Below are 18,894 nucleotides of genomic sequence, written 5' to 3' on the forward strand. Positions count from 1 at the left end.
TTCTATCTCTTTGTATAGGGGCGTTATGGGTTAGACACTCACAGTTCTATCTCTTTGTATAGGGGCGTTAGGGTTAGACACTCACAGTTCTATCTCTTTGTATAGGGGCGTTAGGGTTAGACACTCACAGTTCTATCTCTTTGTATAGGGGCGTTAGGGTTAGACACTCACAGTTCTATCTCTTTGTATAGGGGCGTTAGGGTTAGACACTCACAGTTCTATCTCTTTGTATAGGGGCGTTAGGGTTAGACACTCACAGTTCTATCTCTTTGTATAGGGGCGTTAGGGTTAGACACTCACAGTTCTATCTCTTTGTATAGGGGCGTTAGGGTTAGACACTCACAGTTCTATCTCTTTGTATAGGGGCGTTAGGGTTAGACACTCACAGTTCTATCTCTTTGTATAGGGGCGTTAGGGTTAGACACTCACAGTTCTATCTCTTTATATAGGGGCGTTAGGGTTAGACACTCACAGTTCTATCTCTTTGTATAGGGGCGTTAGGGTTAGACACTCACAGTTCTATCTCTTTGTATAGGGGGCGTTAGGGTTAGACACTCACAGTTCTATCTCTTTGTATAGGGGCGTTAGGGTTAGACACTCACAGTTCTATCTCTTTGTATAGGGGCGTTAGGGTTAGACACTCACAGTTCTATCTCTTTGTATAGGGGCGTTAGGGTTAGACACTCACAGTTCTATCTCTTTGTATAGGGGCGTTAGGGTTAGACACTCACAGTTCTATCTCTTTGTATAGGGGCGTTAGGGTTAGACACTCACAGTTCTATCTCTTTGTATAGGGGCGTTATGGTTAGACACTCACAGTTCTATCTCTTTGTATAGGGGCGTTAGGGTTAGACACTCACAGTTCTATCTCTTTGTATAGGGGCGTTAGGGTTAGACACTCACAGTTCTATCTCTTTGTATAGGGGCGTTAGGGTTAGACACTCACAGTTCTATCTCTTTGTATAGGGGCGTTAGGGTTAGACACTCACAGTTCTATCTCTTTGTATAGGGGCGTTAGGGTTAGACACTCACAGTTCTATCTCTTTGTATAGGGGCGTTAGGGTTAGACACTCACAGTTCTATCTCTTTGTATAGGGGCGTTAGGGTTAGACACTCACAGTTCTATCTCTTTGTATAGGGGCGTTAGGGTTAGACACTCACAGTTCTATCTCTTTGTATAGGGGCGTTAGGGTTAGACACTCACAGTTCTATCTCTTTGTATAGGGGCGTTAGGGTTAGACACTCACAGTTCTATCTCTTTATATAGGGGCGTTAGGGTTAGACACTCACAGTTCTATCTCTTTGTATAGGGGCGTTAGGGTTAGACACTCACAGTTCTATCTCTTTGTATAGGGGCGTTAGGGTTAGACACTCACAGTTCTATCTCTTTATATAGGGGCGTTAGGGTTAGACACTCACAGTTCTATCTCTTTGTATAGGGGCGTTAGGGTTAGACACTCACAGTTCTATCTCTTTGTATAGGGGCGTTAGGGTTAGACACTCACAGTTCTATCTCTTTGTATAGGGGCGTTAGGGTTAGACACTCACAGTTCTATCTCTTTGTATAGGGGCGTTAGGGTTAGACACTCACAGTTCTATCTCTTTGTATAGGGGCGTTAGGGTTAGACACTCACAGTTCTATCTCTTTGTATAGGGGCGTTAGGGTTAGACACTCACAGTTCTATCTCTTTGTATAGGGGCGTTAGGGTTAGACACTCACAGTTCTATCTCTTTGTATAGGGGCGTTAGGGTTAGACACTCACAGTTCTATCTCTTTGTATAGGGGCGTTAGGGTTAGACACTCACAGTTCTATCTCTTTGTATAGGGGCGTTAGGGTTAGACACTCACAGTTCTATCTCTTTGTATAGGGGCGTTAGGGTTAGACACTCACAGTTCTATCTCTTTGTATAGGGGCGTTAGGGTTAGACACTCACAGTTCTATCTCTTTGTATAGGGGCGTTAGGGTTAGACACTCATCAGTTCTATTCTATCTTTGTATAGGGGCGTTAGGGTTAGACACTCACAGTTCTATCTCTTTGTATAGGGGCGTTAGGGTTAGACACTCACAGTTCTATCTCTTTGTATAGGGGCGTTAGGGTTAGACACTCACAGTTCTATCTCTTTGTATAGGGGCGTTAGGATTAGACACTCACAGTTATATCTCTTTGTATAGGGGCGTTAGGGTTAGACACTCACAGTTCTATCTCTTTGTATAGGGGTGTGGGAAGGTCCAGCTGTGTGAGGGTCTTCCACTCCTCTGAAGTACAGATACTGTGGTAGGACAACTTCTCCATGGTTACCCTGTAGATACACTCAGAGTGCCTGATCCGGTGGTACATCTGGACAGACAGAGACAGACAGACAGATACAGACAGACAAGCAGACAGAAAAAGACAGACAGATGAGAACATGCGAACAGACAGGGAGACAGACAGGGAGACAGACAGGGAGACAGACCCTGTCAGACAGTTAAAAAAATGGGAGGCATATCGTTCCCCTGTCCTTGGCACCAAAGACTCTCTCTCCTCTCCGTTCCCCCTGTCCTCATCCTCCCCTCAGTCTCTCTCCTCTCCTTTTCCCCCTGTCCTCATCCTCCCCTCAGTCTCTCTCCTCTCCTTTTCCCCTGTCCTCATCCTCCCCTCTGTCTCTCTCCTCTCCTTTTCCCCTGTCCTCATCCTCCCCTCAGTCTCTCTCCTCTCCAGTTCCCCAGACAGATGAGAACCTCATCCTCCCCCTGTCTCTCTCCTCATCCGTTCCCCCTGTCCTCATCCTCCCCTCAGTCTCTCTCCCTCTCCTTTTCCCCCTGTCCTCATCCTCCCCTCAGTCTCTCTCCTCTCCTTTTCCCCTGTCCTCATCCTCCCCTCAGTCTCTCTCCTCTCCTTTTCCCCCTGTCCTCATCCTCCCCTGTCTCTCTCCTCTCCGTTTCCCCTGTCCTCATCCTCCCCTCAGTCTCTCTCCTCTCCTTTTCCCCCTGTCCTCATCCTCCCCTGTCTCTCTCCTCTCCTTTTCCCCCTGTCCTCATCCTCCCCTGTCTCTCTCCTCTCCTTTTCCCCTGTCCTCATCCTCCCCTCAGTCTCTCTCCTCTCCTTTTCCCCTGTCCTCATCCTCCCCTGTCTCTCTCCTCTCCTTTTCCCCCTGTCCTCATCCTCCCCTGTCTCTCTCCTCTCCTTTTCCCCTGTCCTCATCCTCCCCTCTGTCTCTCTCCTCTCCTTTTCCCCCTGTCCTCATCCTCCCTTCTGTCTCTCACCTCTCCTTTTCCCCCTGTCCTCATCCTCCCCTCTGTCTCTCTCCTCTCCTTTTCCCCTGTCCTCATCCTCCCCTGTCTCTCTCCTCTCCTTTTCCCCTGTCCTCATCCTCCCCTCAGTCTCTCTCCTCTCCTTTTCCCCCTGTCCTCATCCTCCCCTCTGTCTCTCTCCTCTCCTTTTCCCCCTGTCCTCATCCTCCCCTGTCTCTCTCCTCTCCGTTCCCCCTGTCCTCATCCTCCCCTCAGTCTCTCTCCTCTCCGTTGCCCCTGTCCTCATCCTCCACTCAGTCTCTCTCCTCTCCGTTCCCCCTGTCCTCATCCTCCCCTCAGTCTCTCTCCTCTCCGTTGCCCCTGTCCTCATCCTCCCTCAGTCTCTCTCCTCTCCTTTTCCCCCTGTCCTCATCCTCCCCTCAGTCTCTCTCCTCTCCTTTTCCCCCTGTCCTCATCCTCCCCCCTGTCTCTCTCCTCTCCTTTTCCCCCTGTCCTCATCCTCCCCTCTGTCTCTCTCCTCTCCTTTTCCCCGTCCTCATCCTCCCCTCAGTCTCTCTCCTCTCCTTTTCCCCCTGTCCTCATCCTCCCCTCAGTCTCTCTCCTCTCCTTTTCCCCCTGTCCTCATCCTCCCCTCAGTCTCTCTCCTCTCTTCTCTCTTTCTTCCATCTCACCCTCCCCTCAGTATCTCATCTCTCATTCTCCTCTCCTCCCCTCAGTCTCTCCCCTGTCCTCTCCTCTCCTCCCATCTCTCTCCTCTCGTCTCTCCCCTGTCCTCTCAGTCTCTCTTCCCTCCTTCCCTCTTTTCCGTCAATCCTCTCTCTCACCCTCTCCACTCCCTCTCTCCTCTCCCTCCTTTCCTGACTCCTCCCCTCAGTCTCTCTCTGCTCCTCTCCTCCGCCTATGCCTGTCTCTCCCCCCGTCTCCTCTTCTCTGCTCCTCTCTCTTCCTCTCCTCCACCATGCGACACACTTACGCAGGAGCGTCACGAGCGGTAATTCACACCTCCTGCCTTTAGGTGTGTGTGTGTGTGTGTGTGTGTGTGTGTGTGTGTGTGTGTGTGTGTGTGTGTGTGTGTGTGTGTGTGTGTGTGTGTGTGTGTGTGTGTGTGTGTGTGTGTGTGTGCGTGTGTGTCAGGCAGCGTAGACTCAACTTGCAGACCCTTTCCTTCTCTCTCTCTTTTAATTAATCCTGTCGATCACACTCTCTCTCCTGTCTCTCCCTTTCTCTCTCTCCTGTCTCTCCTTTTCTCTCTTCTCTCTCCCCTATTTCTCTCTCCCTCTCTCGTTGTGTGTGTGTGTGTGTGTGTGTGTGTGTGTGTGTGTGTGTGTGTGTGTGTGTGTGTGTGTGTGTGTGTGTGTGTGTGTGTGTGTGTGTGTGTGTGTGTGTGTGTGTGTACCTTTAAGTAAGTAACTTTGGCTGTCTGGAACTCCTGATTTATCAGTTATGGTGGAAGGGACATGGAGGGAAGGTGTGGGGGTTTGGCATCAGTGTGGCTACAGCCTGGCTATCCTACCCCAGAGGTTTGGTGTCAATGTGGCTACAGCCTGGCTGTCCTACCCCAGAGGTTTGGTGTCAATGTGGCTACAGCCTGGCTGTCCTACCCCAGAGGTTTGGTGCCAGTAAGGCTACAGCCTGGCTGTCCTACCCCAGAGGTTTGGTGCCAGTAAGGCTACAGCCTGGCTGTCCTACCCCAGAGGTTTGGTGCCAGTAAGGCTACAGCCTGGCTGTCCTACCCCAGAGGTTTGGTGTCAATGTGGCTACAGCCTGGCTGTCCTACCCCAGAGGTTTGGTGTCAATGTGGCTACAGCCTGGCTGTCCTACCCCAGAGGTTTGGTGTCAATGTGGCTACAGCCTGGCTGTCCTACCCCAGAGGTTTGGTGTCAATGTGGCAGCCTGGCTAAGGCTGTGGCTACAGCCTGGCTGTCCTACCCCAGAGGTTTGGTGCCAGTGTGGCTACAGCCTGGCTGTCCTACCCCAGAGGTTTGGTGCCAGTAAGGCTACAGCCTGGCTGTCCTACCCCAGAGGTCTGGTGTCAGTGTGGCTACCACCTGGCTGTCCTACCCCAGAGGTTTGGTGTCAGTGTGGCTACCACCTGGCTGTCCTACCCCAGAGGTTTGGTGCCAGTGTGGCTACAGCCTGGCTGTCCTACCCCAGAGGTTTAACAACATCTCAGGGACACACAGCTTAAAAGACATGTCAGGGAGTGCTGGTCCCAACAGAGCTAAATAGTTCAGCTTTAGTCATGATTTTCCACATCTCTTCCAAGTTTTTACTTTGTCTAATATTGATACATGGTGTCGGTTAACGGTGTAGTACAGAGTTGAGAATCGCTGATTTTAATGGAAAGAGAAACTCTCCGATGATTTGTATACTGTATCCTGAATGTCGTGTATGTGGCTTGTTTTTTGTGTTTTTTTTCAGACACAAAATAAAAATACATTTTGATTTAAAATGTAAAAAATCTATATATTAAAAGAAAGAAAACACTGACGTTGGCACAGTGTAAGGCTAGAGCACAGAAGACGGCGAACATCTTGAAGTTGTTCTCGTCTGTTTTGGTGAAGGCACTTCCATTCAGCTTGTTAACCATCTGTACGACCCCTATTACGGTCCCCCTGGAAACGATGGGCATGCATAGGATGTTCCGCGTGGTGTATCCCGTATAGAGGTCCACCTCTCTGTGAAGGGAAGGGAAAGTGTTCAAAAATAACATCACGGCGACTTTAAAACCACATTATTCATTTCTGACATGATACCATTGTTTTCATTCATTAGGCTGATATTCAAATCAAATTTTATTTGTCACATGCACCGAATACTTAACGTGAAATACTTACTTACAAACCCTTTTTATGGTGGAAAATACGTTTTTTTTTTATAGAGTTGAAAGAGTCATACAGTAGTTATAACAGGGCCTTGCAAAAGTATTCAGACCCCTTGGATATATTCACATTTTATTGTGTTACAAAGTGGGATTAAAATGGATGTAAATTGTAATCTTTGGTCAACGATCTACACAAAATACTATGTTACGTCAAAGCGATTTAAAAAAATAAAATTAATTAGTAAAATATACTTGTTGCATAAATATTCAGCCCATTTATTTAGGCAAAGCCTAGATTAGTTCAGGACTCAAATGTGGCTTAACAAATTAGATAATAAACGACAATTTCATGACTAACCATTCCTCTGTCCCCCATACATACAACAACTGTAAGGTCCCTCAGTCAAGCACTTCAATTTCAAGCACAGATTCAACTACAATCACCAGGGAGCTTTCGAAAAGCCTCAAAGAAGGGCTGTGATTGGTAGATGGGTAACAATAACAAATCAGACATTGAATACCTATTTAAGCACAGTCAAGTTAATAAATATGCTGTGGATTATGTGTTAAACTAACCAGACACATCAAAGATACAGTCGTCCTTCGTCACTGAGCGGCAGGACAGGAATGAAACATTTGTTTTATGTTTAACCTTTATTTAACGATGAGGCCATTGGTGATTTTAAAACAGTTTCAGAGTTCAATGGCTGTGATGGGAGAAAACTGAGGATGGATCAACATCATTGTAGTGACTCCACAATAATAACCTAAATGATAGAGTGAAAAGAAGTATTCAAAAATACAGAATAAAAATATTCCCAAACATGCATCTTGTTTACAACAAGGCACTAAAGTAATACTGCAACAACAAACAAATCACAGCAAATGAATACACTTTTTGGCCTAAATGCAAAGCCTTCTGTTTGGGGCAAATCAAACACATCACTGAGTAACTGCCTCCTTGTTTTCAAGCAAGGTGGTGGCTGCATCATGTTATGGGTATGCTTGACATCGGCAGATACTGGGGAGTTTATCAGGATAAAAAGACACGGGATGGAGCTAAGCACAAGCAAAACCCGAGAGGAAAACCTACTTCAGTTTGCTTTACACAAGACTGGGAGAGGAATTCACCTTTCACTAGGACAATAACCTACAACACAAGACCAAACATACACTGTTGCTTACCAAGAAGACAGTGAATGTTCTTGAGTGGCCAAGTTACATTTTTGACTTAAATCTGCTTGAAAATCTGGGGCAAGACTTGAAAATGTCTGTCTAGCAATGATCAACAACCAGAGCTTGAAGAATTATGAAAAGAATAATGGACAAATACTGCAAAATCCAGGTGTGAAAATCTTTTATAGACTTACCCAAGAAAACTCACAGCTGTAATCAATGCCAAAAGGGGGCTTGTAATACTTATGTAACGACTATATTTTTGTTATTTATTTTGTATTAATAAAAAAATATATAGACATTTTCTTCCACTTTGACATTAAGGAGTAATTTGTGTAGATTGTTGACAAAAAAAAGACAATTAAATAACTTTGAATCCCACTGTGTAACACAATAAAGTGTGAAGAAATCCAAGGGGTCAATACTTTTGCAAGGCCACTGTATCTGTGCAAAATATCATTGGTTTGACTTTATGTACACCTTGTCTATTCAGGAGAATGGACATTTATAGAATGTTCAGATAGAAATATATTGTGTAGATTAAAATATGACCGTCAGATAGATGGGAATATTATAGGAGATTGTGTGTGCTCTAGTCATTCTATTTCTATCTTCAACATGCAGTTCCAGATAAAGCCCTGCTATTAGTTGGACGCAGCCAATCCAATAGTTACAGAAAAGTTGCTTTCTCAAATAGTTTTAAAAAGTACTATTTTGGGGGAGGGGGGTCTGTATTCAAATAGTTTTAAAAAGTTGTATTTTTTTTTTTTGGGGGGTCTGTATTCAAATAGTTTTAAAAAGTAGTATTTGGGGGGTCTGTATTCAAATAGTTTTAAAAAGTAGTCTTTTTTGGGGGGGTCTGTATTCAAATAGTTTTGTAAAGTAGTGTTTCGGGGGGGGGATCTGTATTCAAATAGTTTTAAAAAGTTGTATTTTTTTGGGGGGGGTCTGTATTCAAATAGTTCAAAAAATAGTATTGGGGGGGGGTGTGTATTCAAAACATTTTTAAAGCAGTATTTTTGGGGGGGGGGTCCTATATTGAAATTGTTTTAAAAAGTAGTATTTGGGTGGGGGTCTGTATTCAAATTGTTTTAAAAAGTAGTATTTTTTTAGGGGAGGGTCTGTATTCAAATAGTTTTAAAAAGTAGTTTTGGGGGGGGGGGGTGTATTCAAATAGTTTTGTAAAGGGGGGGTCTGTATTCAAATAGTTTTAAAAAGTAGTATTTGGGGGGTCTGTATTCAAATAGTTGTATTCAAATTCCTGTATTGAAATTGTTTTAAAAAGTTTTAAAAATTGTTGTATTTTTGGGCGGGTGGGGGGTGGGGTCTGTATTCAAATTGTTTTAAAAAGTAGTATTTTTGGGGGGGGGTCTGTATTCAAATAGTTTTAAAAGGTAATTTTTGTAATATTTATTTTGGTGGGTGGGGGGATCTGTATTCAAATTGTTTTAAAAAGTAGTATTTTTGGGGGGTGGGGATCTGTATTCAAATTGTTTTAAAAAGTAGTATTTTGGGGGGGGGGGATCTGTATTCAAATTGTTTTAAAAAGTAGCATATTGTGGGGGGGGGGTTCTGTATTCAAATTGTTTTAAAAAGTAGTATTTTGGGGGGGGTCTGTTTTCAAAAAAAAATTCAAAGCAGTATTTTTTGGGGGGGATCCTGTGTTCAAATTGTTTTAAAAAGTAGTATTTTGGGGTGGGGGTGGATCTTGGGGGGGGGGGGGACTGTATTCAAATAGTTGTGGTCACCTCCAAAGTAAATATTTGTAAAAAATATATACTTTCCACAAAGCGTAGTTAAAACTCTAGTTATCCCAGGTCTGTTCTGAGGGTTAAACACATTCAGGTCTAATGGAAACGACACACATAAAGTCGAGGGCACCTTATCCACTATATAGTGCACTCCTTTTGACCAGGACCCATATTGATCTACTCAAAAGTAGTGCACAATATTCACGGGTTGCACCTCCGTCACATCGTTGCCGTTGTTGTCAACGTTCTGCAGATGCCGCAGCATATTGACTTCCCACTGATAATTAACGCTCACTATTTATGAACGTCGGCAAATGACTGTTTCGTAAAAATGACAAGTTTAGTGTCCGTGAAATATGATGGCATTATTGAAATAGACAAATAATTTGTAGAAAACATCATTGCTATCATTATGAAGTCATATATTTTACTTTAGAGAGATGGTAATGTTGCCATGAGCTAGCAAAGTTAGTCAGAAATAGCTAACAATGTTAACTTTAGCTAGCTAAAATGTTGGTGCTCTCCCTTCAAATCTTAGCTAGCCAGTTAATGTTATACTGCATCCAAAGTGCTAGATGTGCCTTAGACCGCAGTGGCGCAGCGGTCTAAGGTACTGCATCTCAGTGGTAGAGGCGTCACTACAGACCCTGGTTCAATTCCAGGCTGTATCACAACCGGCCATGATTGGGAGTCCCATGCATCCCAGCGTTCTGGGTTTGCCGTGGTAATTGTAAATAAGTTTGCAACTCATGTTAAATAAAAGATTAACTATTATTGATTTATAAAAGCTTGCCTTGCTAATTAAAGCTTGCTTATTTGCCTCCTTTTGAAATGTCATCATGTCTCCAAGCCACAGTAGTGCACTTTAGAATACATCTTCATCCCCACCTATAGAGACCGCATCGAGTGGAATGCTCAGATGGGGCATCAGTCCTAAAACGAACGTTCAAAACAATGTTGTGCCAAAACGTGCGACCCGTGGATAGGATGTCAGTTCAAACTCAGCCAGGGTAAAATAAACCTTTCACCTATTAAAGCGTGGGTCTGCATAGGCGTCTGGGATGTTAAGGACCTCCCCCGTCCGTGCCACTTGGCCCGCTATACCTTTCTCTATAGAAAACCTGGACGAGGAGAGGACAGAAGAGCGCTGGAGGTTACAACCATACAAATAGAATTGGTGAATGGACATTTCTGTTCTAAGAATTCTACTTCCCTATTTTAAGATTCTAGTTTCCCTGTTTTAGGATTCTAGTTCCCCTGTTCTAGGATTCTAGTTCCCCTGTTTTAGGATCCTAGTTCCCCTGTTCTAGGATTCTAGTTTCCCTGTTCTAGGATTCTAGTTTCCCTGTTCTAGGATTCTAGTTTCCCTGTTCTAGGATTCTAGTTCCCCTGTTCTAGAATACTAGTTCCCCTGTTCTATGATTCTAGTTCCCCTGTTCTAGGATTCTAGTTCCCCTGTTCTAGGATTCTAGTTTCCTTGTTTTAGGATTCTAGTTCCCCTGTTCTAGGATTCTAGTTCCCCTGTTCTTAGGATCCTAGTTCCCCTGTTCTAGGATTCTAGTTTCCCTGTTCATAGGATCCTAGTTCCCCTGTTCTAGGATTTATAGTTTCCCTGTTCTAGGGTTCTAGTTCCCCTGTTCTAGGATTTATAGTTCCCCTGTTCTAGGATCCTAGTTCCCCTGTTCTAGGATTCTAGTTCCCCTGTTCTAGGATTTATAGTTCCCCTGTTCTAGGATTCTAGTTTCCCTGTTCTAGGATTCTAGTTTCCCTGTTCTAGGATTCTAGTTCCCCTGTTCTAGAATCCTAGTTCCCCTGTTCTAGGATTCTAGTTCCCCTATTCTAGGATTCTAGTTCCCCTGTTCTAGGATCCTAGTTCCCCTGTTCTAGGATTCTAGTTTCCCTGTTCTAGGATTCTAGTTTCCCTGTTCTAGGATTCTAGTTCCCCTGTTCTAGGATTCTAGTTCCCCTGTTTTTGGATCGTAGTTCCCTTGTTCTAGGATTCCAGTTTCTTTGTTCTAGGGATTCTAGTTCTATGGTTACAACTGCTCAGCTGCTGTCACAAGATAATTGTTCACATGATCACTAGTCAATCCAATATAACCCATCAGAGAATCCTTCACATGATCACTAGTCAATCCAATATAACCCATCAGAGAATCCTTCACATGATCACTAGTCAATCCAATATAACCCATTCTAGAGAATTTCCTTTCACATGATCACTAGTCAATCCAATATAACCCCCTATTCAGAGAATTCCTTCACATGATCACTAGTCAATCCAATATAACCCGTCAGAGAATCCTTCACATGATCACTAGTCAATCCAATATAACCCATCAGAGAATCCTTCACATGATCACTAGTCAATCCAATATAACCCGTCAGAGAATCCTTCACATGATCACTAGTCAATCCAATATAACCCGTCAGAGAATCATTCTCATGATTACAGTTGTCCAAATGATCACTTGTCAATTCAACATAGCCATCAGAGAATCGTTCACATGATCACTTGTCAATTCAACATAGCCATCCGAGAATCGTTCACATGATCACTTGTCAATTCAACATAGCCATCAGAGAATCGTTCACATGATCACTTGTCAATTCAACATAGCCATCAGAGAATCGTTCACATGATCACAAGTCAACCCTTCAGGGAATCACTCAGATAAGCAGTAAAAGAATCGATCAGGACCCTTACCTAATCTCTTTGGTTTTCCTGAAGACAGGTTTGCCCTCGTTCTCCTCCCCGATGTCAAACAGGTCTGAGTACAGTTCATTGTTATTGTGGTCCACCTGGAACAGTGCACATCTGTCCGCATTCACCAGGTTTTTTGCATATATCTGAAACACAACACCATGATAAACCGCGTCAGTACGCTACACAGAAAGACATGGTCACACAGACAGGGAGCGAATCATAACTTCCCTTCCCATTGATATCAACCCATATGACTAAATGAACATGTTGACTTAAAGGGGAAGTTAGGATTCACGGTAGCGCTTTACAATAAGGTTCCATTTGTTAAGGGTTTCTTAAAGGGAAAGTTAGGATTCACGGTAGCGCTTTACAATAAGGTTCCATTTGTTAAGGGTTTCTTAAAGGGGCTATAATTACATTATTAACAATTATTTAATCGGGACGCAGGTAGCCGAGTGGTTAGAGGGTTGGGCCAGTAACTGAAAGAGAGGGAAGGGAGGCAGGTAGGAGAGGGAAGGGAGTCAGGTAGGAGAGGGAAGGGAGGCCAGTAGGAGAGGGAAGGGAGTCAGGTAGTAGAGGGAAGGGAGGCCAGTAGGAGGAGAGGGAAGGGAGGCCAGTAGGAGAGGGAAGTGAGTCAGTAGGAGAGGGAAGGAGGCAGGTTAGTAGTAGGGAAGGGAGGCCAGGGAAGGAGTAGAGGGAAGGGAGGCCAGTAGGAGAGGGAAGGGAGTCAGGTAGGAGAGGGAAGGGAGGCCAGTAGGAGAGGGAAGGGAGTTAGGTAGTAGAGGGAAGGGAGGCCAGTAGGAGAGGGAAGTGAGTTAGGTAGTAGAGGGAAGGGAGGCCAGTAGGAGAGGGAAGGGAGTCAGGTAGGAGAGGGAAGGGAGGCCAGTAGGAGCCAGTAGAAAGAGAGGGAAGGGAGTCAGGTAGGAGAGGGAAGGAAGGGAAGCAGGTAGTAGTCTAGTGGTTAGAGGGTTGGGCCAGTAACTGAAAGAGAGGGAAGGGAGTCAGGTAGGAGAGGGAAGGGAGGCAGGTAGTCTAGTGGTTAGAGGGTTGGGCCAGTAACTGAAAGAGAGGGAAGGGAAGCAGGTAGGAGAGGGAAGGGAGGCAGGTAGTCTAGTGGTTAGAGGGTTGGGCCAGTAACTGAAAGAGAGGGAAGGGAGGCGGGTAGTCTAGTGGTTAGAGGGTTGGGCCAGTAACTGAAAGAGAGGGAAGGGAAGCAGGTAGGAGAGGGAAGGGAGGCAGGTAGTCTAGTGGTTAGAGGGTTGGGCCAGTAACTGAAAGGCCAGGTAGTCTAGTGGTTAGAGGGTTGGGCCAGTAACTGAAAGAGAGGGAAGGGAGGCAGGTAGGAGAGGGAAGGGAGGCAGGTAGTCTAGTGGTTAGAGTGTTGGGCCAGTAACTGAAAGAGAGGGAAGGGAGGCAGGTAGGAGAGGAAGGGGCAGGGAGGGGTAGGAGGGAAGGGGAAGCTAGTGGTTAGAGGGTTGGGCCAGTAACTGAAAGAGAGGGAAAGGCAGGTAACTGAGGGGAAGCAGGTAGGAGAGGGAAGGGAGGCAGGTAGTCTAGTGGTTAGAGGGTTGGGCCAGTAACTGAAAGAGAGGGAAGGGAAGCAGGTAGGAGAGGGAAGGGAGGCAGGTAGTCTAGTGGTTAGAGGGTTGGGCCAGTAACTGAAAGAGAGGGAAGGGAAGCAGGTAGGAGAGGGAAGGGAGGCAGGTAGTCTAGTGGTTAGAGGGTTGGGCCAGTAACTGATAGAGAAGGGAGAAGGGGTTAAGCAGGTAGGAGAGGGTAAGGGAGGCAGGTAGTCTAGTGGTTAGAGGGTTGGGCCAGTAACTGAAAGAGAGGGAAGGGAGGCAGGTAGGAGAGGGAAGGAGGCAGGTAAGTGGTTAGAGGGTTGGGCCAGTAACTGAAAGAGAGGGAAGGGAAGCAGGTAGGAGAGGGAAGGGAGGCAGGTAGTCTAGTGGTTAGAGGGTTGGGCCAGTAACTGAAAGAGAGGGAAGGGAGGCAGGTAGGAGAGGGAAGGGAGGCAGGTAGGAGAGGGAAGGGAGGAGGTTAATTTTCATGACGCGTCTTGACCCACCTTTTGAAACCCTGATGCCCTTGGCAAACTTTATATCCAGGATGTTATTCAATCATCATTCCTAACCTATGACCCCCTACCAAATTATATCAACACACTTACCACTTCTCTGTGATAGTCCAAGTATGGTGAACACTGGTGTGAAATTGTAACCGTAATATCATTGGTTGGTGTAACAGTGGAGGAGGTATCCTCTCATGGTAACTGTAATACCATTGGTTGATGTAACAGTGGAGGAGGTATCCTCTCATGGTAACTGGAATACCATTGGTTGGTGTAACATTGGAGGAGGTATCCTCTCATGGTAACCGTAATACCATTGGTTGGTGTAACATTGGAGGAGGTATCCTCTCATGGTAACTGTAATACCATTGGTTGATGTAACAGTGGAGGAGGTATCCTCTCATGGTAACTGGAATACCATTGGTTGATGTAACATTGGAGGAGGTATCCTCTCATGGTAACTGTAATACCATTGGTTGATGTAACATTGGAGGAGGTATCCTCTCATGGTAACTGGAATACCATTGCCATCCGTTTTGTCACTAAAGCACCTTATACCACCCACCACTGCGACTTGTATGCTCTAGTCGGCTGGCCCTCGCTACATATTCGTCGCCAGACCCGCTGGCTCCAGGTCATCTACAAGTCCATGCTAGGTAAAGCTCCGCCTTATCTCAGTTCACTGGTCACGATGGCAACACCCGCCCGTAGCACGCGCTCCAGCAGGTGTATCTCACTGATCATCCCTAAAGCCAACACCTCATTTGGCCGCCTTTCGTTCCAGTACTCTGCTGCCTGTGACTGGAACGAATTGCAAAAATCCCTGAAGTTGGAGACTTTTATCTCCCTCACCAACTTCAAACATGTGCTATCTGAGCAGCTAACCGATCGCTGCAGCTTTACATAGTCTATTGGTAAATAGCCCACCCATTTTCACCTACCTCATCCCCACACTGTTTTTATTAATTTACTTTTCTGCTCTTTTGCACACCAGTATCTCTACCTGTACCTGACCATCTGATCATTTATCACTCCAGTGCTAATCTGCAAAATTGTAATTATTTGCCTACCTCCTCATGCCTTTTGCACACAATGTATATAGACTCTCTTTTTTTGTACTGTGTTATTGATTTGTTAATTGTTTACTCCATGCGTAACTCTGTGTTGTCTGTTCACACTGCTAAGCTTTATCTTGAACAGGTCGCAGTTGCAAATGAGAACTTGTTCTCAACTAGCCTACCTGGTTAAATAAAGGTGAAATAAAAAAATAAAAATAAATAAACCATTGGTTGATGTAACAGTGGAGGAGGTATCCTCTCATGGTAACTGGAATACCATTGGTTGGTGTAACATTGGAGGAGGTATCCTCTCAAGGTAACTGTAATACCATTGGTTGATGTAACAGTGGAGGAGGTATCCTCTCATGGTAACTGGAATACCATTGGTTGATGTAACAGTGGAGGAGGTATCCTCTCATGGTAACTGTAATACCATTGGTTGATGTAACAGTGGAGGAGGTATCCTCTCATGGTAACTGTAATACCATTGGTTGGTGTAACATTGGAGGAGGTATCCTCTCATGGTAACTGGAATACCATTGGTTGGTGTAACATTGGAGGAGGTATCCTCTCATGGTAACTGTAATACCATTGGTTGGTGTAACATTGGAGGAGGTATCCTCTCATGGTAACTGTAATACCATTGGTTGATGTAACAGTGGAGGAGGTATCCTCTCATGGTAACTGGAATACAGTCCTATAAATATTTATCACTGAGTTGTTGGGTTACCAACATGTATAACCTTATTTTAAAGTGACAGTCCTATAAATATTCATCACTGAGTTGTTGGGTTACCAACACGTATAACCTTATTTAAAAGTGACAGTCCTATAAATATTTATCACTGAGTTGTTGGGTTACCAACATGTATAACCTTATTTAAAAGTGACAGTCCTATAAATATTTATCACTGAGTTGTTGGGTTACCAACATGTATAACCTTATTTTAAAGTGACAGTCCTATAAATATTTATCACTGAGTTGTTGGGTTACCAACATGTATAACCTTATTTTAAAGTGACAGTCCTATAAATATTTATCACTGAGTTGTTGGGTTACCAACATGTATAACCTTATTTTAAAGTGACAGTCCTATAAATATTTATCACTGAGTTGTTGGGTTACCAACACGTATAACCTTATTTTAAAGTGACAGTCCTATAAATATTTATCACTGAGTTGTTGGGTTACCAACACGTATAACCTTATTTTAAAGTGACAGTCCTATAAATATTTATCACTGAGTTGTTGGGTTACCAACACGTATAACCTTATTTTAAAGTGACAGTCCTATAAATATTTATCACTGAGTTGTTGGGTTACCAACACGTATAACCTTATTTTAAAGTGACAGTCCTATAAATATTTATCACTGAGTTGTTCGGCTACCAACATGTATAACCTTATTTTAAAGTGACAGTCCTATAAATATTTATCACTGAGTTGTTGGGTTACCAACACGTATAACGGATGACCATTTTACTAAGGAATTAGGCCTACTCATATTTACAACTTCTTTAAAAATAACTGGAAACTTTCTGGACATTTATTAATGAGATGCAAAAATTTTTAACAGTGTATAATCTCTTCAAACATGTAATACATAACACGAATAAAATGTAATGTAAGGTAAGGATACATGGGCAAAACATGTTAATTGCAGTGACTCAAATCCGTAGCCGACCATTGGTATAGTGAGTATCCTAGCTCATTCAGAGTGGGTTATTTTTCTCCTCTTTTTAATATTACAAGTCAGAATAGAATTTGACAACTGATTAACTATTTACAATATAACATAGGGTTATCATGTTTATTTTCTCGTTAAGCATTTCCCATCCTGGAGTTGAGACCGTACAGCAATCTGTGGGAGAGACGAGGAATTGATGACAACGTAGCATATACACCCTAGCTATACAGAACTATACTATCACCATTATCTATACCATTTAGGTTTAGCAAGTCATGTTATCCACTGCTAGCTAATAATAACAATAATAGCTAGCTACCACAGATTAATTAAAGGGGTTAGCTATTTATCAAAATAATACACTAGGTAGTTAGCTAGCTTGTGTGTGTTAGTCTTAAAATTGGAACCACTAGTGTGCTGACAAAGGAGGCTAAGTAGCTAACTTACCAGCTACCTCGTTAGAGACAAAAAGTTACATAACTAGCTCAGTTCAAAAGTAGCTAGCTAGATAACTAGCTAGCTAGCGTGCTAATCCAAAAAAGCTAGCTAAACAACTTGCATGGAAATTATGTCATGTCAATATTAACTAGCTAGCTGGCAGCTAAAGTTTGCCAGCTAGCTAGCGAACCTAATGAGCCAGCAAACATGTTTTACTTAGCTAGCTAACTATATCATGCCAAAGTGTCAAGCCTGCTCCCACTCACCCTGTCTGGCGCCCAAGTGCGCGAGGCTGCCCTTCATTACTCACACCTGTCACCATCATTACACGCAGCAGCGCTCATTGGACCTGACCTGGAATCCTTCCCTTCGTTGATTGCCCCGTCTATAACTGTCTGCTCCCCGGTTTGTTCCCTATGTCAGCATAAACGTCGTTGTGTGGCATGTTCAGATGCTGTCCTGTCCCATGTCCAGATATATCATTAAATGTTCCCTCCCTGCACTTGCTTCTCGTCTCCAGCGTTGATTCTTACACTGAAGAGTATCTTGTCCTAAATTGTAGAGCAGAATTTCTATATATTTTTTTTTCTTGAGGTTTTACCTAATGCTAGCTAGCTAAAGTTTACTAACTAGGACAGAGGTGCTAGCTAACATTAGCTAGCTAGCTACTTAGCTAGCTGAGCAGCCTGCTAAATCATTCAGCAAAACTTCCGGAACCAGCGAACCAAATCAATAATATGACTTGAGATCTTCAGATGAGGGCTTTATTCCTGGAATAAATAAGTGTACCAATGCATCTGGGTTTCAAACGTGGGGCATCATGGGAGTTGGTGTGAAAACTGGTCTGAAAACAAACCATTTCTGCATCTGGTACAGAGCAATTCATCACACCCAAAAGTGAGAAAATAACAATTGTTTAACTATGCATTTAAGTGTTCAATATTATACGCATTTGTAAGTGCATTTATTAATGCTTAATAGCTGGAGGTAAATAGTGGCTCACTATTTGGCAAGCAACTGACTGACTATCGAACTAGTTTGACCTATTTATCATAACCCATATATTAAATGGTTTATAATGCATTTACAAATGATAAAATAACCGTTAATAACATAATTACAAACCCGTTATAAACCACAAATGGAACATTATTGTAAAGTGTTACCTGATTCGCTCCAGGGTTCGCCGTAATCATACAGCGATTCAGAAAGGTCTTTTAAACACGTTAGCAAGGCTATGCAAGTTGAAGTTGCATAAATTGTCAGGTAAAAAAAACAACAATCAAAAACAGGATATGAGACATATGAACTGAGGCGACACCAGTGGCACATGACAATACAATACACAGTACGCAGTACAGTATGTCACCACAACACGACACACATCCACGGTGGTCCTCATACACATTCTAGACAACCATCATGGACTTGGGCCAGACATTCGTGGAAGTGGTAGTCCCTTGAAGAAGTCCCTTCCCTGAAATAGCAGGCATCACAAACAAATAGAAAAACACAAAATAGACTAAAATACGAAATAGACAAACAAACAAACAAACAAACAAACAAAAACGTACCATTATATGTTCAAGTAGAGAATCTATTGCCACAATGTTGTCAAAGTACGTTCTGTTGGAGAAAGAGAGAGAATGATAAACTAAGGGTATAGATGATTGATAAGGGTATAGATAATTGATAAGGGTATAGATGATTGATAAGGGTATAGATAATTGATAAGGGTATAGATAATTGATAAGGGTATAGATGATTGATAATGGTATGATTGATAAGGGTATTGATGATTGATAAGAGTATGATTGATATGGCTAATGATGATTGATAAGGGTATGATTGATACGGGTAATGATGATTGATAAGGGTATAGATGATTGATAAGGGTATAGATGATTGATAAGGGTACAGATGATTGATAAGGGTATAGGTGATT

General features: G+C 43.5%; 1 protein-coding gene across 1 annotated transcript in view; it reads right to left on the reverse strand.

Moving 5' to 3' along the window:
- Positions 1-2,193: 2,193 nt before the first annotated feature.
- LOC135524875 (cAMP and cAMP-inhibited cGMP 3',5'-cyclic phosphodiesterase 10A-like) overlaps positions 2,194-18,894 on the reverse strand; it is a 174,800-nt gene continuing 158,099 nt past the window's right edge. The window contains exons 12-16 of the mRNA XM_064952731.1: positions 18,524-18,575; positions 11,695-11,837; positions 10,016-10,108; positions 5,728-5,914; positions 2,194-2,340 (exon numbers count right to left, since the gene is read on the reverse strand). Of these exons, the coding sequence (XP_064808803.1) occupies positions 2,194-2,340; positions 5,728-5,914; positions 10,016-10,108; positions 11,695-11,837; positions 18,524-18,575 (622 nt within the window). The remainder of the gene's footprint in view (positions 2,341-5,727; positions 5,915-10,015; positions 10,109-11,694; positions 11,838-18,523; positions 18,576-18,894) is intronic.

This window comes from Oncorhynchus masou, chromosome 31 (genome assembly GCF_036934945.1).
Source record: "Oncorhynchus masou masou isolate Uvic2021 chromosome 31, UVic_Omas_1.1, whole genome shotgun sequence".
Lineage (NCBI taxonomy): Eukaryota > Metazoa > Chordata > Actinopteri > Salmoniformes > Salmonidae > Oncorhynchus > Oncorhynchus masou.